The sequence below is a fragment of the Podarcis muralis genome, chromosome 5 (genome assembly GCF_964188315.1).
Source record: "Podarcis muralis chromosome 5, rPodMur119.hap1.1, whole genome shotgun sequence".
Taxonomy (NCBI): Eukaryota; Metazoa; Chordata; class Lepidosauria; order Squamata; family Lacertidae; genus Podarcis; species Podarcis muralis.
The window spans coordinates 55,468,607-55,481,602 of record NC_135659.1 but is presented as its reverse complement, the minus strand read 5'-3'; the positions used below and the strand labels follow the sequence as shown (position 1 = coordinate 55,481,602).

At 49.5% G+C, this 12,996-nt stretch overlaps 1 protein-coding gene across 2 annotated transcripts in view; it reads left to right on the top strand.

Annotated features, from left to right (window-relative positions):
- Nucleotides 1–8,668: 8,668 nt before the first annotated feature.
- Nucleotides 8,669–12,996, top strand: part of LOC114599209 (chemokine-like protein TAFA-5) — a 34,483-nt gene continuing 30,155 nt past the window's right edge. The window contains exon 1 of one of the 2 annotated variants that reach the window (XM_028733986.2): nt 8,669–11,038. In XM_028733986.2, coding sequence (XP_028589819.1) covers nt 10,953–11,038 — 86 coding nt within the window. In that variant the 5' untranslated portion in view covers nt 8,669–10,952. The remainder of the gene's footprint in view (nt 11,039–12,996) is intronic. The other variant, XM_028733987.2, reaches the window with a different exon arrangement.

The following is a 12,996-nucleotide window of genomic DNA, read 5'->3' as shown; positions in this document are numbered from 1 at the left end:
CTGGAGAGTACACATCTGCTGATCATGTCAGCCAGCAGGATGCTAGCATAGTACAATGGCCCTACCAACAAAAGCAGGCCACTCTTTACATCACTAAGGTTCCTAATCCAGGATAAAAGAAGAAACCTTTGCTTTATGTTGTGTGGGCTGAGCAGGACAACTCATACCGGATGACAAACGCATCCCTCATTGTTTTGTGTAAACTAAAGCTGAGCTCATTCTGTATGAGAGCAGGGGGAGGAAAGGAGAAGATGGGGCAGAGAGAGAGAAAATGACAATTTCCCCAAGGATGCTGTGAGAGCAGAGAGGTCACAGCAGAGTAATAGCCAACTTCTGGGCCCTTGCTTAAAGCCCTCCACACTAGCCTCTGCCAGAAAATTAATTTTTCAGACCACATGCAAAGGAAACGAAACTGCACGTTCCCTTAATTTCATCAGTCATGTGGATTCCAAGTGCATTTCAGCAGCACAAGTACAAACAACTATAACTGCAAATCAGTAAATGACATTTAAGCTTACTATATATGTTATGAAGGGGAGAAAGAAGAAGAAGAAGAAAGAGAGGAATTCAGAGAAGAATGAGTAGCCATAGCAACATTAAAGTTTATGGGGTTCAGAGGCTCCTTTACGCACGTCAAGTCCTTTTTCACTGTTACTAAAAACTGTGATCTTGTGCATGTAACTTAGATTTTTTAGCATGGCAGCCCCTGCCCCCCTTTAAGTAGCTGGGATGAAAGAATTAGGGAGCCAGATGGCAGGAGCAAAATAGGGGGGGGGGGGTTGGTTGGGTGAAGTTATTACATCACAATTAGAGCAAGGCTGACTTACTTCTGACATGGAATGTCCTTACAGGTACCATTTTAGGCTTAAGGGCAAATCAGAAAACTTTGGATCTGCACATTGTCATCCAGCAGATCTGCTCAGGATGGCAAAGGGCATTTTAACTCTCAGCCCTCAGGGAGGAGCAGGAGGAATCCCCTAGAGGCCTTCCTGCTGTGAGCAATTTGCAAAACACCTTGTTGGTAAAGTTGCCTGCCTCTCTTCTGACATTGGCCACACATTGATTGCAGAGCCATTGATGTACCTCTGGTCACTGTTTATCATGTTGTTATGGCTACCTTTCAATTTGTACAGTTTGAGGCTATGGACAGAATCCTTGGCGGAGTGAGGTCCATCACCTGCACACCTCCTGGATGATCATATCTACTAATAGCAAACTGAGACGGTGTGTTTGGTGCAAGAGCTGGGACTCAGGTGCTGGGCTCAGGAATCAATGTCAGGGGATTTCAGATCTTTATCAGAAAGCAGGATTCGTGGCACAGATCCTTCACCAAGCCTTAGATGTGAAGGCCAGTGGTGAGTTAAAAGATGTTCCTGGGGTGTGTAGTGAGGTTGCTCAGAGAGACAGCCTAGAATAGACATGGTGGCAACCCATACATAGTCTTGTAGGAGATCTGAAAGTGTGTCGAAGTGAGTTGGTCATGATGACCAATGAGAGGAGATTAAAGTGGGGGAATGAACAGGGACTGGGCAAAATCCAGGCAGGTGTGATTGGGCATATGGGAGGGGATTTGGGAGATGTAATAGGGAGGGTTTTGATAAGAGGTTTGCACAGGCAAACAAACAAGTATGACTCATCTGGAGGGTTACCTTGTGGATGGTCCTGCTGGATCAATTTCCCCATCAAGAACAATGACTATGGCAGGTGGCTTCCTGGTGAGTCATGCTGTCTTCCCTGCAGATGCTATTGTTCCAATAGGCCTGCATCTACATTTCTATAGAACTTCTGGCTGATGCAGGAAGCTTGCCTTTGGAGCTCCATGCAGGAGCTTTTAGATACAGAATTCTGGTGAGCTTTTGTTTTCCGATCTTGCAACCAAGTTGATCAATGACCTTCCTGGATCTCATGACTGTGCTAGTGAGAAGGTCCAGCATAGAGAAATCAACTAAGGTCAAGATAGGAGAATCATTTCCCATGGTCCTTGGCTTTAGCGAAACCCATCTTTGGTCCACTCCGGAAGACAAAACGGACACTCACTGCCCAAGCCTTGTATCATAGTGACTCAGCTTCAGGACTTTCTGGATGATATTGATTATATGGATCCATTTACTTGGCGGTTTCACATGGTCTTGGCTGCTCTGGTGGACAAGCTCTACTGGGAAGCAGACAGGTTGCCACATGGATGTGTGTGTTTTGAACCTATTTAAGAGCAATTTTTGCTGAGCAGAAATAGGTACATGCTTTGTGCAAGAATCCAGCTGTATGGCTATGATGGAGTCACAGACCCTGTCACGTCTTACAGCAAGTCTTACAGCAAGTCTTACAGAAATATTTAGGAGATCAGGAAAGGGGTTTAAAACCCAAGCCAATTTCACTGCAAGTTATTGCTGCTTAATTAAGGCAGTGGTCTGTAATGTGTCCTTGAACCGGTTTAATGTCCCTGGCTTGTCTAGATGAAGGAAGAAGAGAGAAACCTTTGACTTTTTTGTGGCTGGAATGTAGCTGACTATATAAAGAGCTACTCCATTCACTTTTGCCTGTGGCCCTGCCCACCCAGGTGGTGCCACATGAAGGAGTATGGCCCTCAGAATGGAAAAGGCTTCCCACCCCCTGTGAGGACAACAAGGCGTTGAATCTGGCAGCTGCAGGGTTGTGTGAATAAGTGTTTTGATTGCCCTCATGGGGCAGTCACCCTGCAGCTAATGAAATGGCACTGAAGCTAAATCCTCAGCATACACTTAAAGCACATTGCAATACCCAGATTTCTTTGCGGGAAGCTATTTGTTAGGACTGCTGGGAATTGTAGCTGTAAGATGGGTGAACTACAGTTTCCAGAATTCTTAGGGAAGGGGAAGCCAGGTGCTTTAAATGTATGCTGTGGATGTGGCCTGAGTATCTAGCTGTGCACAGACTGAGCCTCTCCAAAGCTCCTGGGAAGTGGATCTCCTCTGTCCAACTTGGCATCCAGGTTAGACGTGTCCCTCTCTTGCTTCTGATGTTTGCATCTACTTCAAGTGAGTACACTTCACTGTATGAGAGGTGCTCTTTATGAGAAGGTTAGGAGCTGCTGCGTTAAAACACTCATTAGCAGAGAATGTAACATAAAACCATCCCCCAGATGGATCCAGGTACTTTGTTTAATTTATCTCTTTTCAACATTTTTACTTCCTTAGATGGCAACACAGAGTTACTTAACATCCCAGTGGAGTGGAGTTTTTTCTTTTAAGAGGGTTTGGAGACCTGCAATTTATTATAAAGGTCACCAATTCACACACACACAAGCACATGCGCCACAGTAAGGTAATAAAGACTAAAAACACATTAAAATAATGTTAAACATCTGAAAATAGCCCATGAAATTCTGTTCGCTTGTTCCATTAAGTAGATGCTATTACTTTGTGGCTACTCTGGACTTGTCTTGGTAACAGGGTAAAGGTAAAGGGACCCCTGACCATTAGGTCCAGTCATGGATGACTCTGGGGTTGCGGTGGCCGAGGGAGCCAGCGTACAGCTTCCGGGTCATGTGGCTAGCATGACTAAGCCGCTTCTGGCGAACCAGAGCAGCACACAGAAATGCCATTTACCTTCCCGCCAGAGCGGTACCTACTTATCTACTTGCACTTTGATGTGCTTTTGAACTGCTAGGTTGGCAGGAGCTGGGACCGAGCAACAGGAGCTCACCCCGTTGTGGGGATTCGAACAGCCGACTTTCTGATTTGCAAGCCCTAGGCTCTGTGGTTTAACCCACAGTGCCACCCGCGTCCCTGGTAACAGGGTACCACAGCTCAAATTGGCACTGTATTTGCACTTTCATATCCAAATGAAGTTCTCACAGTGGGCAACCTGAGGCCTGTTGGAAACCTGAAAGCAGGATTCAAGCACATTAACACTGTCCCCTCCTGTGGTTTCCAGCAACTGGTATTTAGAAGCCGCATGGCCTGCATTTGTGAAGGCAGAGCACAGGATTCATGGCCAGCAGCCTTCTATAGCTCTTGCCATCGATTTGTCTAATCCCTTTGGGTGGTGATTGGTGCCCATCACTGCCTTCTGCTGTGGGAGCAAGTCCCATAGTTTAACTGTTCTGTATGAAGAAGTACTTGTTCATGTTCACAGACTTTTATTGCACTAGCCAATGGCCATGACATTATCCAGAAACATCAACAGTCACTAAATATACAGGAAAACCACAGCCAAATCTACTAAAATTCTATGTTACATAGAATAAAAAAGTACTTTACCTGTCCTGAATCTTCCAACAGGCCCTGGAGGAAGGCAGTATACACAACATAAATTTAAAGCGCCCACCTCCCAAAAATTCTGGGAACTGTAGTTCAGCCCTCACAGAGCTATAATTCTGAGCACTCTTAATTACAGTTCCCCGTATTATCTGGGTGTTTTGTGATTTAAGCTTGCTTTGAACGTATGGTGTACCTGCAGAAGTGAACAATCAGATATGAGGCAAAGATTTAAAAATAAAAATGAAAATATGGTATTTCATTGTTTGCATTTTTAATACAGTTCACAGACTTTAAACACATTAGATTGCCTGTCTCAATGTTCTGGTAGTTCTTCAGTCACCACCATCACTAGTGTACCTTTATACTCAATTTCTGGCAAATCTTTTGTTGTTGTTGCTGCTTCATAAATATGAGGGATTTTGCTCTTCATCCCTTACATGAAGGAGTTCTATAAAGTTCAAACACCTTTCCATTTCATCCCAAAGCAGTGGCTGGAAAGCGAGCGCCTCATTAGCGGTGCTCTTTGTGCTTTCTTCCTTAACTGCGAAACAGAAAGGCTTCTCTGCCTTAAGGTCAGCACAAAGGACCAAGTTCAGGTGTCCAGTTTTGTCTGGGAAGAAGATGCGGCTGGGAGATGCCTCCGAGAACTGTCGCCTGTGAAGTCAAACCTTTCTGTATCACAGCAACCCAGCTTTAGACTACCTCAAAGTTGTGAAGGGAGGAGTGCTTGGGGGAAAGGGCCCCTTTGAGAAAATCAGGTCAAAAACACACTGAAGCCGCTCTGTGGTTCCTTTCCCTGCCTTTGATCTCTTCTCCGCCAGCTCCTTGAAAAGGGTTTATTTCCCTTTGTGCCTCTGCTGCCCTATTTTCTCCCCTGTTTAATTTCTCCCAATTGACTTTAATTGAGATCTCATTAGTAACTTTCACTAGTCTGGTAAGCACTTTATACCGACACCTCTCTTCCCCCGCCAATCCCCACTGCTGGGTTGGTGCCCAGAATGTTCCCGCTCCCTCCCTCAGGCTGGATGGGACAAGATTCCTTCGGAAGCAAGGGGGGGCAGTAACTTCTCACAAAGGGACAGGGAGCATCAGCAGCCTTTGAAAGGAAAAGCTTCTGGGGGGAAATATTGCTTTCACTTAAAGGCATCTGGCTGGGAAACAAGAGTTTGCACAAATCCAAGAGGCCACAGCAAGTACTGCTGGAGATAAGGAGATTCTGATATTATTTCTGTAGTGCAGGGTCAAAACTTGACAGCCTTTTACTGGCTCTCCTTTGCTTTCTCATTGAGTGTGTTTGCCGGGCTGGAATGGTCCTTAAATTCTGGATGGAGGATAGTGAGTGGTGTGCATTCAAAAATCAGCCTTATGTAGAAACGTAATATGATTGCTCCATTTGTTCTTCCATCCACCTTAACCTCTGGCCCCACCTGCCACTCTCATGTGGTTCCCGAGAAGGTTTCTCAGAAAGGAATGTGGGGCCTCAGGATGAACAAGTTTCTCCATCCCTGATCAGTGGGGCTCCTAGAACTTCATCTTCATCACCATTAGTTTACAGAAGCATGGAAAATATACTAGACACTGGAAATCAATGAAAACCTTCCCTGCCTGCATAACTAACCCCACCCATCATAAAACAGAGATAATGATGGGGATGGCGGCAGCTACACCTAATACTTGCTTGGAAATATTAATCTGACAAAGCAGGCAATTTATTAAAATGTTTCATCCATTCAATAAGGCCGCAACACACACACACACACACACAGAGAGAGAGAGAGAGAGAGAGTTCACATTACCACAGTGAAGTTGCTCTTTGCCCCCCGCCCCATAGCACATTTCATAACTCTTCCCCCCCCCCCAGCGTCTCACATCAGCATGTCTTTGTTAGTGTCATATTTGTTGGGGGGGGGCACTGATGGGTGGGGATGTCTTTACCCCGATGCAAAGGTGCCCACACCTTGGCTAGAGAGGAATTAGGAATGCCTTAAGGACTTGCAATCTGTGTGAAGCTGGTCTGAGAAACGTGTGTGTCAGAAACAGCCAATTTTTATAACAAAGTAAAGGATACATATGCATTGTGGATACCATCATGGGAGCATGGATTAAAAACCCAGCAATGGAGATGCAGTGAGTGCAGGGCACAGTAAATGGGAGCATCAACACACACACACTGTCTGCATTTTGGTCCCAGTCCCATGAAGCTCTGGCCATTCTTAGCTCCTGATGAAAAATCGATGGGAGCCTAATGGATCTTGGTGCATTGCCCCTTGCAAAGAATGCCTGCCCTGACAGCATTCAACAATTACTCTTTAAGCAGGACTAATAATGCTGACTTGTGCGCCGGCTCCTTTTCAACTCTGATATGGTTGCCTTCCTTATTAATATTATCAGGTGCATTATGAAGACAGAGTCTCCCAGCTTTCTGGTGCTAATAATAGCCCCAGCTTCACTGGACAAGGGAGTCAATAACTGTAAGCTGGAGAGCTTATCTGAGGTGTACTCTCCTGCATACAAATCTCATTTAAAGAACGCCCAGTGTCAGTAAACAGTTTTATTACTGACTATTTATATTGGTTTCCCTTTATCCCCACAGATCTGATGGTAAATTACCCGCCCGAGTGCTATTCATTCAGGGCCCCTCATAGTTAACAAACCAGTCACAGGCACTGCTGTGGTGGAACACATGTATTGATTTCCCCCAAATCAAAGGAGAGGGCCAAGAGAGAACGCTGGGGCTTTTCATTACAGTAGAAGCCTCCAATGGAGAGGGAGAGGCTCCTTTTGCTGCATTTGAATGAAGGGAACTAAATTGTTGCACAAGTCTTTAGAAGAGAGCCTTTCAACCCAGGACCGACCCAAAATTGGAAAGAGCAACGAGAAGCAGTTCTGACAGTTGAGCGCTGGAGGCAAGGCGGTGTGTCTAGGAAGGGGAATGATGGGACCCAAACAGATACTGTTGTTTAACAGCAAGGATGGAAAGTAAAAAAACAACAACTAAAAAATAAAAACCTGTGCTGCACATCTTCCATGATTCTGACCAAAAAACAAAACAAAAAGGAATCCTTCCGAGAGAATTCAGCATCCTAAGTATATTATTTAAAAAGGGGGAGAAAGGACCAATCTTTAAGAGCCAATAGTGGTTAATGTCGATGGAGCCAGGATCCCACTCACTCACCCAAGATAACTAGGGGTGCTTTCAGACTTGATTATTGTACATTCATCCTGATTGTTTGCAAAGAGATAGGTGACATTGGCTAATTAGTGAACATTCAGTCTTATTTGTAGGGAGGCTAGATGATGTACATCAAAGCAAGTGTTGTCCCACACTTCCAAGTGCATTTTCTCATCACTTTCCTTATTGCAAAATGTCTGATTTTGGGGAGACTCAAGATTTGCTGTGCAAGACCTCATAATCAACTTTAATTGTGCAACCTGAAGTTGCCACTATGTGACTGAAAATGGTGAGTCTGTGAAAGCACCCTCTGTGACCTTGAGCTAGTCACCATCTCTCAGCTCAACCTACCTTGCAGGGTTGTTGAGAGGATTAAAGGAAGGAAGAAAAACACGTGCACTGCCCTGAGAGAGGATATCAACATAATGAATCAGAATGTGAACACAGGTCTGAAAATGTTTTAATCTACATGTGGTGACATGTCAAAAGGTTGTGCAGGATTTCCAGAAGAAACCAGGATCTGATCAGGATTTCAGGGGATGGGGGAGTACATTGGAACAAGGGGGTTCATCCTATATTATGTCAGACTACTGGTCCATCTGGTTAGAACTGTTTACACTAATACAGGAAACCTCTGGCCTGCAGACTTCTACTGGTGGTCCACCAGACTTCTTAATCTGCCCTCCTGGCACTCTAGGTAACCCACACCCCTTTCCCCCTCTGCAGCAAGCTGGCAATATAGGAAGAAAATAAAGCTGCCAACCAGTCTTTACCCAAGCCTGGAGTGCAACTTCTATCAACCCCAGCCAGTATGGCAAATTGTCCTAGTTGCGGTCCAGAGTATCAGATTGGGGAAGGTTGCTTTACACTGACTGGCTGGCAGCCACTCTTCAGGGTTCCATGCAGGGGGTTTCCCCGGAAATACCCTCCCCCCCGCGCGCACACTTCTTGCCCAGCCTATGGAAGCAACCCAGATGAGAGCGAAAACACAAGTACGGTACTACTTCTGCCAGAAGCAGCCACAGCCGTGAGTGCGGTGGCCGATTCCTGCAGAATCTGCCTGCGTGCCTGCCTAGGGCAGCGAATGCCCCCATGGGCGCCTTAGGCTAGGGCATGCCAGCAGCCCCCAGAGAACCAGAGAGGCCTCCATGGCTGCCAAGCACCCTCCTTTTGGGGAGGTCGCTTGGAGCCCAAAGGCAAGCCAGCCGATTCCCCCCCCCCCCATCTCTAGCTAGATCTCCTCGCTCGCTCACCGCCCCGGGCGCCCGGGTCCAGCCCCGAGCTCCGCCGAGCACAGCGGAGCAGGCAAGCCGCACAGCTCTGGAAGCAGCCCGTCCGGCATCCTGTCCCGCGGCTTCTGCGCATTGTGCGCGGCGGCGTCGGTTTCCGCAGCTGTCCCTTCGGGGCAGTACCAGGAGGCCACACCGGCCTCGCGGGGAGCGGGGTCGCGGCAATCCGGCGCCGATCCCACGAGGGAGGCAACCCGGCGCGAGAAGCCGAATCGCTCTCGCTGAGCGCACGGCCAGCCGCCCTTTCCAGCCCCTCCATAATTGTCCGGGATGGATATGAAAGCGCAGAAATGCGGCATTGCCTGATCGCCCCCCCCCCCCATGCCCTGCGGTTTTCACCTTTCTCTAAGGGGAGGAGGAGGGCGCGCTCCCCGCTTCTAAGCCGGACTCTTATCCGGCCTGAGCGGAGCAGCGAGCGAGAAAAGGCGCCGCGCGAGCAAGGGAATGCGGCAGCCCGGCGGCGGCGAGCTGATCAGGTGGGCAGGCAGCGGCTCCCGGGCGCGCGGCGAGGAAGGGGTTAAGCGGAGGGAGACACTCCGCCAAGGAGAATTCAGAGCAGGTGGTCTCCGTCTGGGAGGGCGGCCCGCGGCCAAAGGGATAGGCAGGCGCTGCCGCCGGTGCCGCCGTTTCGGGGCGCCAGGCAGTACAGGAGAGCCCATCGCCGAGAGAAAAACTTTCCCCGGATCTTTTTCTCTGCACGAGGAGGAGGAAGACGCAGGCACTGCCCACCCCCGGCTGGCGAGAAGCTGCCGCTGCAGCAGCAGCAGTGGAGGGGGGGGGGCTGATTCTCGCGGGGATCGCCGGCACCCTGCAGGTTCAGGAGGCGGAGGAAGCGGCAGCGCGGCGCGGGAGCGGAGAGATGCCCCTCGGGGTGTCTCCGCGGGGGAGTCCGGAGGCGCTTCTTCCCGCGCCGCCGCTCCGGTCTGAGCAAAAGTGAAGGAGGCGAGGCTCCTGCCGCAGCCCTCGCTCGGACTCGGCTTGGCGCCGGGGCTCCTCCGCCACAGGGAACGTGCCGCCCGCTCCTGCTGCGGAGAGCCGGGAAGTCTCTCTCTCTCCCCCGTGCGCGCGTGTGTGTGGCGAGGCCGTGTTGCGTCGTGGAAAAAGAGAAGGCGGGCGGTTATTGCGAGCCCCAGCTCCGGATCTTGCTCGGGTATCTTTCTGTGTATGCACATTTGGAACACACACATCGGATCCCTCGGATCGACTCGTCACCCCTCCTCCGCCGCGCGCGCGCATAAAAACACCCCGACAGATCACGCCGCCAGCCGACGGCCGGGTCCTGGGAAGGCGCCCTGCCACAGGTAGCCGCGGCAGCCCCGCGCCTTCGCCGGCACGCTTGGAGGGAGAGCCGCGACGCGCGTCCACACCCGGAATCGCTCGTGTCCCCCCCCCTTCCCCCAAAGGGTGCGGAAGCTTCTGGCTGAGGACCCCCGCCCCGCGCGCCCACTCCCGCCGCATCGTGCCCCCCCCCCCCGTGCTCTTCCTCGCATCCCAGGATGAATCGTCCTCCTCGCGCGCTGGGGAGGCCGGCGGAGCAAGCGGCGGCGCAGGCGAGGAGCCGATCTGCTCCCGGGTGGGCTCTTCTGCAAGGAGGAGAGCGTGCCGCCGCGAGGGTTTCGCCTGACCAACGGCGCCCAAGTGCTCGCAGGAACGGGCGCAGCGCCTGCTGAATCGCCGAGGAGCCGAAAGGCCCGGAGGAAGTCCGGAACCGAACTGCAGGGCGGTCGGGACTTGCACCGGCACCCGGGAAAGGGGCGGCTCCCTCCGGCTACGACCCCGGGGATACTTTTCAAGCGACTCATTGGGTGCCCGTCGGGTTTTGGAGCGCCCTCTTTCCCAGGACGAGCGGGGAGGCTGGAGTTTGGGAGATAGCACGTGAAAAAGAAGACATTTCTCTCCATCGCCACCCCCCACCTCGGGATCCTGTGAGAAATAAGACTTATGGCGCTTCTGGACTTCGGGATGAGAAGCGCCGGATCCTAAAAGGAGCTCGTCGGGGCCTCTGTAAAGTAGCAGTTTGAAGCTGCCCCCCCCTTCAGAAGCCTGATGCTGCTACTGCCAGTCGCTTGGCTCTGCTGTGAAGGGAATGCAGCTGTGCTCCAGGCACAGCTGGAGCCCCTCTGTGCCAGGAAAACACCCCCCTGGTAGTTGGATTGTGTGAAAGTCTGGATTTAGGGGGCGGAGAGGGGGCACCACCCTCTTTGGCCCATCTGCTGGCCCATCTGGGAAAACCTCTATAAGGATGCTGGCCGGATGGAGAGAGCTGTCTACAGGGATAAGTGCTACACTTTGTTGCCTCCTCTTCTTCTGGCTCCTGTATTCTCATCCACCCAAGGAAGGTACGTTCGTGCCCGTTTCATACACCACTTCGCCACTTCACCTTATGGCCTTTGCAGAGAGTGCAGGGAAGGAGCTTCCCTTATTCCGCCTTCAAGGCTATGCACAAATCGGAACCCTGCGATGAGGCTGGGGTAATCTAAATAGGGATCATTGCCGCTGTCTAAGGTCCTGAGGGTTATCCTGGGGTTGCTGGCGAGGAGAACTTGTTAAAACAAATCTAAATGCCTGCCCATTTGGCCATGACCATCCCTCCTTTATTTAGGTTGGAAAGAGCAAGCAGAACCAGAAAGGCACATAGGGATTTGGACGGAAAGGCCTTTCAGGCACCCAAGACTCCTTGGATTTTATAAAAGCACCTGGTAAGCTTCAGGCTGGTTGGTATTTTGAAGCAGGGAAGATGTAGGCCACCCCACCTACCCACCCTGGCAAATTGCTTTAAGCACATTACATATTCCACTCCCTCCCCCCAAACAAACCAGCCCAAGTATGGGCATAGAAAACAAAGCAAGGAATTGGAAGCTAGCTGAAATACTGTGCCATAGTGGCACCTAGGTTATCCAAGGGACACGGCCTGGGTTACCTTTTCACAGATGAGTTAGAGAGTCCTTTCAAATTAAAATCAGGGCTCAAGACTCCAAGAACACATTTGGTCATTCCACTAACCTCTCCTTTTATAAAAGGCTACAAAGGCAAGAATGAGGAACCGTTGACCTCACTTCCAACCCATCCCAGGTTTTCCTTCCCTGGTTTCTGTGGGTCATTTGAAGAATTTAAATTTCAAAGGCATAAGACACAATCTACACATTTCCTATGGTTTTTCCATACAGGAGGCAGCAGGGTTGAATAAAAGAGTAAACTGCAAATTTTAAGGCTTTACTTTTGTGCAAAGTTGTGTGGGAAGAAGGCCCATTGAAAAATGAGGGCCTTCAAGCCAAAATTTGTAAGCTTAGTCAAGCTACTTGTGCAATAACAATCCTCCTGGAAGGGATATTTAAGTAGCAAATTTCTCATATCTGTAAACTGCTTTGAGGTTTTATTGGTGTGGGTTTTTTTTTACAATTGAGCAGTTTATAAATTTTATGAAATAATAAATATCTAAGAAGGATTCAGAACTTGAAGAGCCAATGACCAGGGCAGAAGAATGGTGGTTCTAGCCAGGAGAGAAACATTTGCACTTGACAAACACACACAAAAGGGAAACCTTCATGAAAGTAGAGATCTGGAGGACTTCAGGAAGGCTGTTTAAATCTTTATCTGAGGCTGCAACCTTTTATATCAGGGATGGGGAACCTGTGGCCCTCTAGTTGTTGGAATATCAGCTCTCATTATCCCTGATATTTGGCCATGCAACAACTTTTGGAAGGCCATGTGTTTCCCATCCTAGCTCTAGATGCACAAATCTGGGAGTAAGTCCCACTTACCGGTAATTCAGTGGACTCATTTCTGAAGATCTGCACATGGGCATGCACAATGGACTGGATTCAACTCAGTACTCCTCCCAAGCAGAAGCTTCCTCTAGCACAATGCGACTTTCCACTCCTCCTCATGGATGTCTCCTGTGACCCTCCCCAAAATGGTTTGAGGCAGGAGAACCCTCAGAACAGGGAAAGGAGAAGGCAGATCATTCCACGAAGCAAGCAGAAATGTTTTCACTAATGGAGCCATCTGCCTAGGGCTGCACTGAATTCCTCCCTGTGACTTCACATTCTCTCTGCATCAAACTCATTTTCTGTGCCCACCTTGTTTAATGGGGGCAGTTCATGGCTGCTGTGTTGCTCTTAGCACACTGGGTAATCTCCCACTGACCCTTTCTAGCGGGCTGAATAATTTTGCGTAGCAAACCTTTACTGGAAGGGCTCAGGTCTGTTGGCTGCTAGCTACTTTGAGCAGTACTGCTGTGGGTGACAAGTGACATGACCATGTTTATTGCATGGAGTTTGAAGATTGATTTAATCTG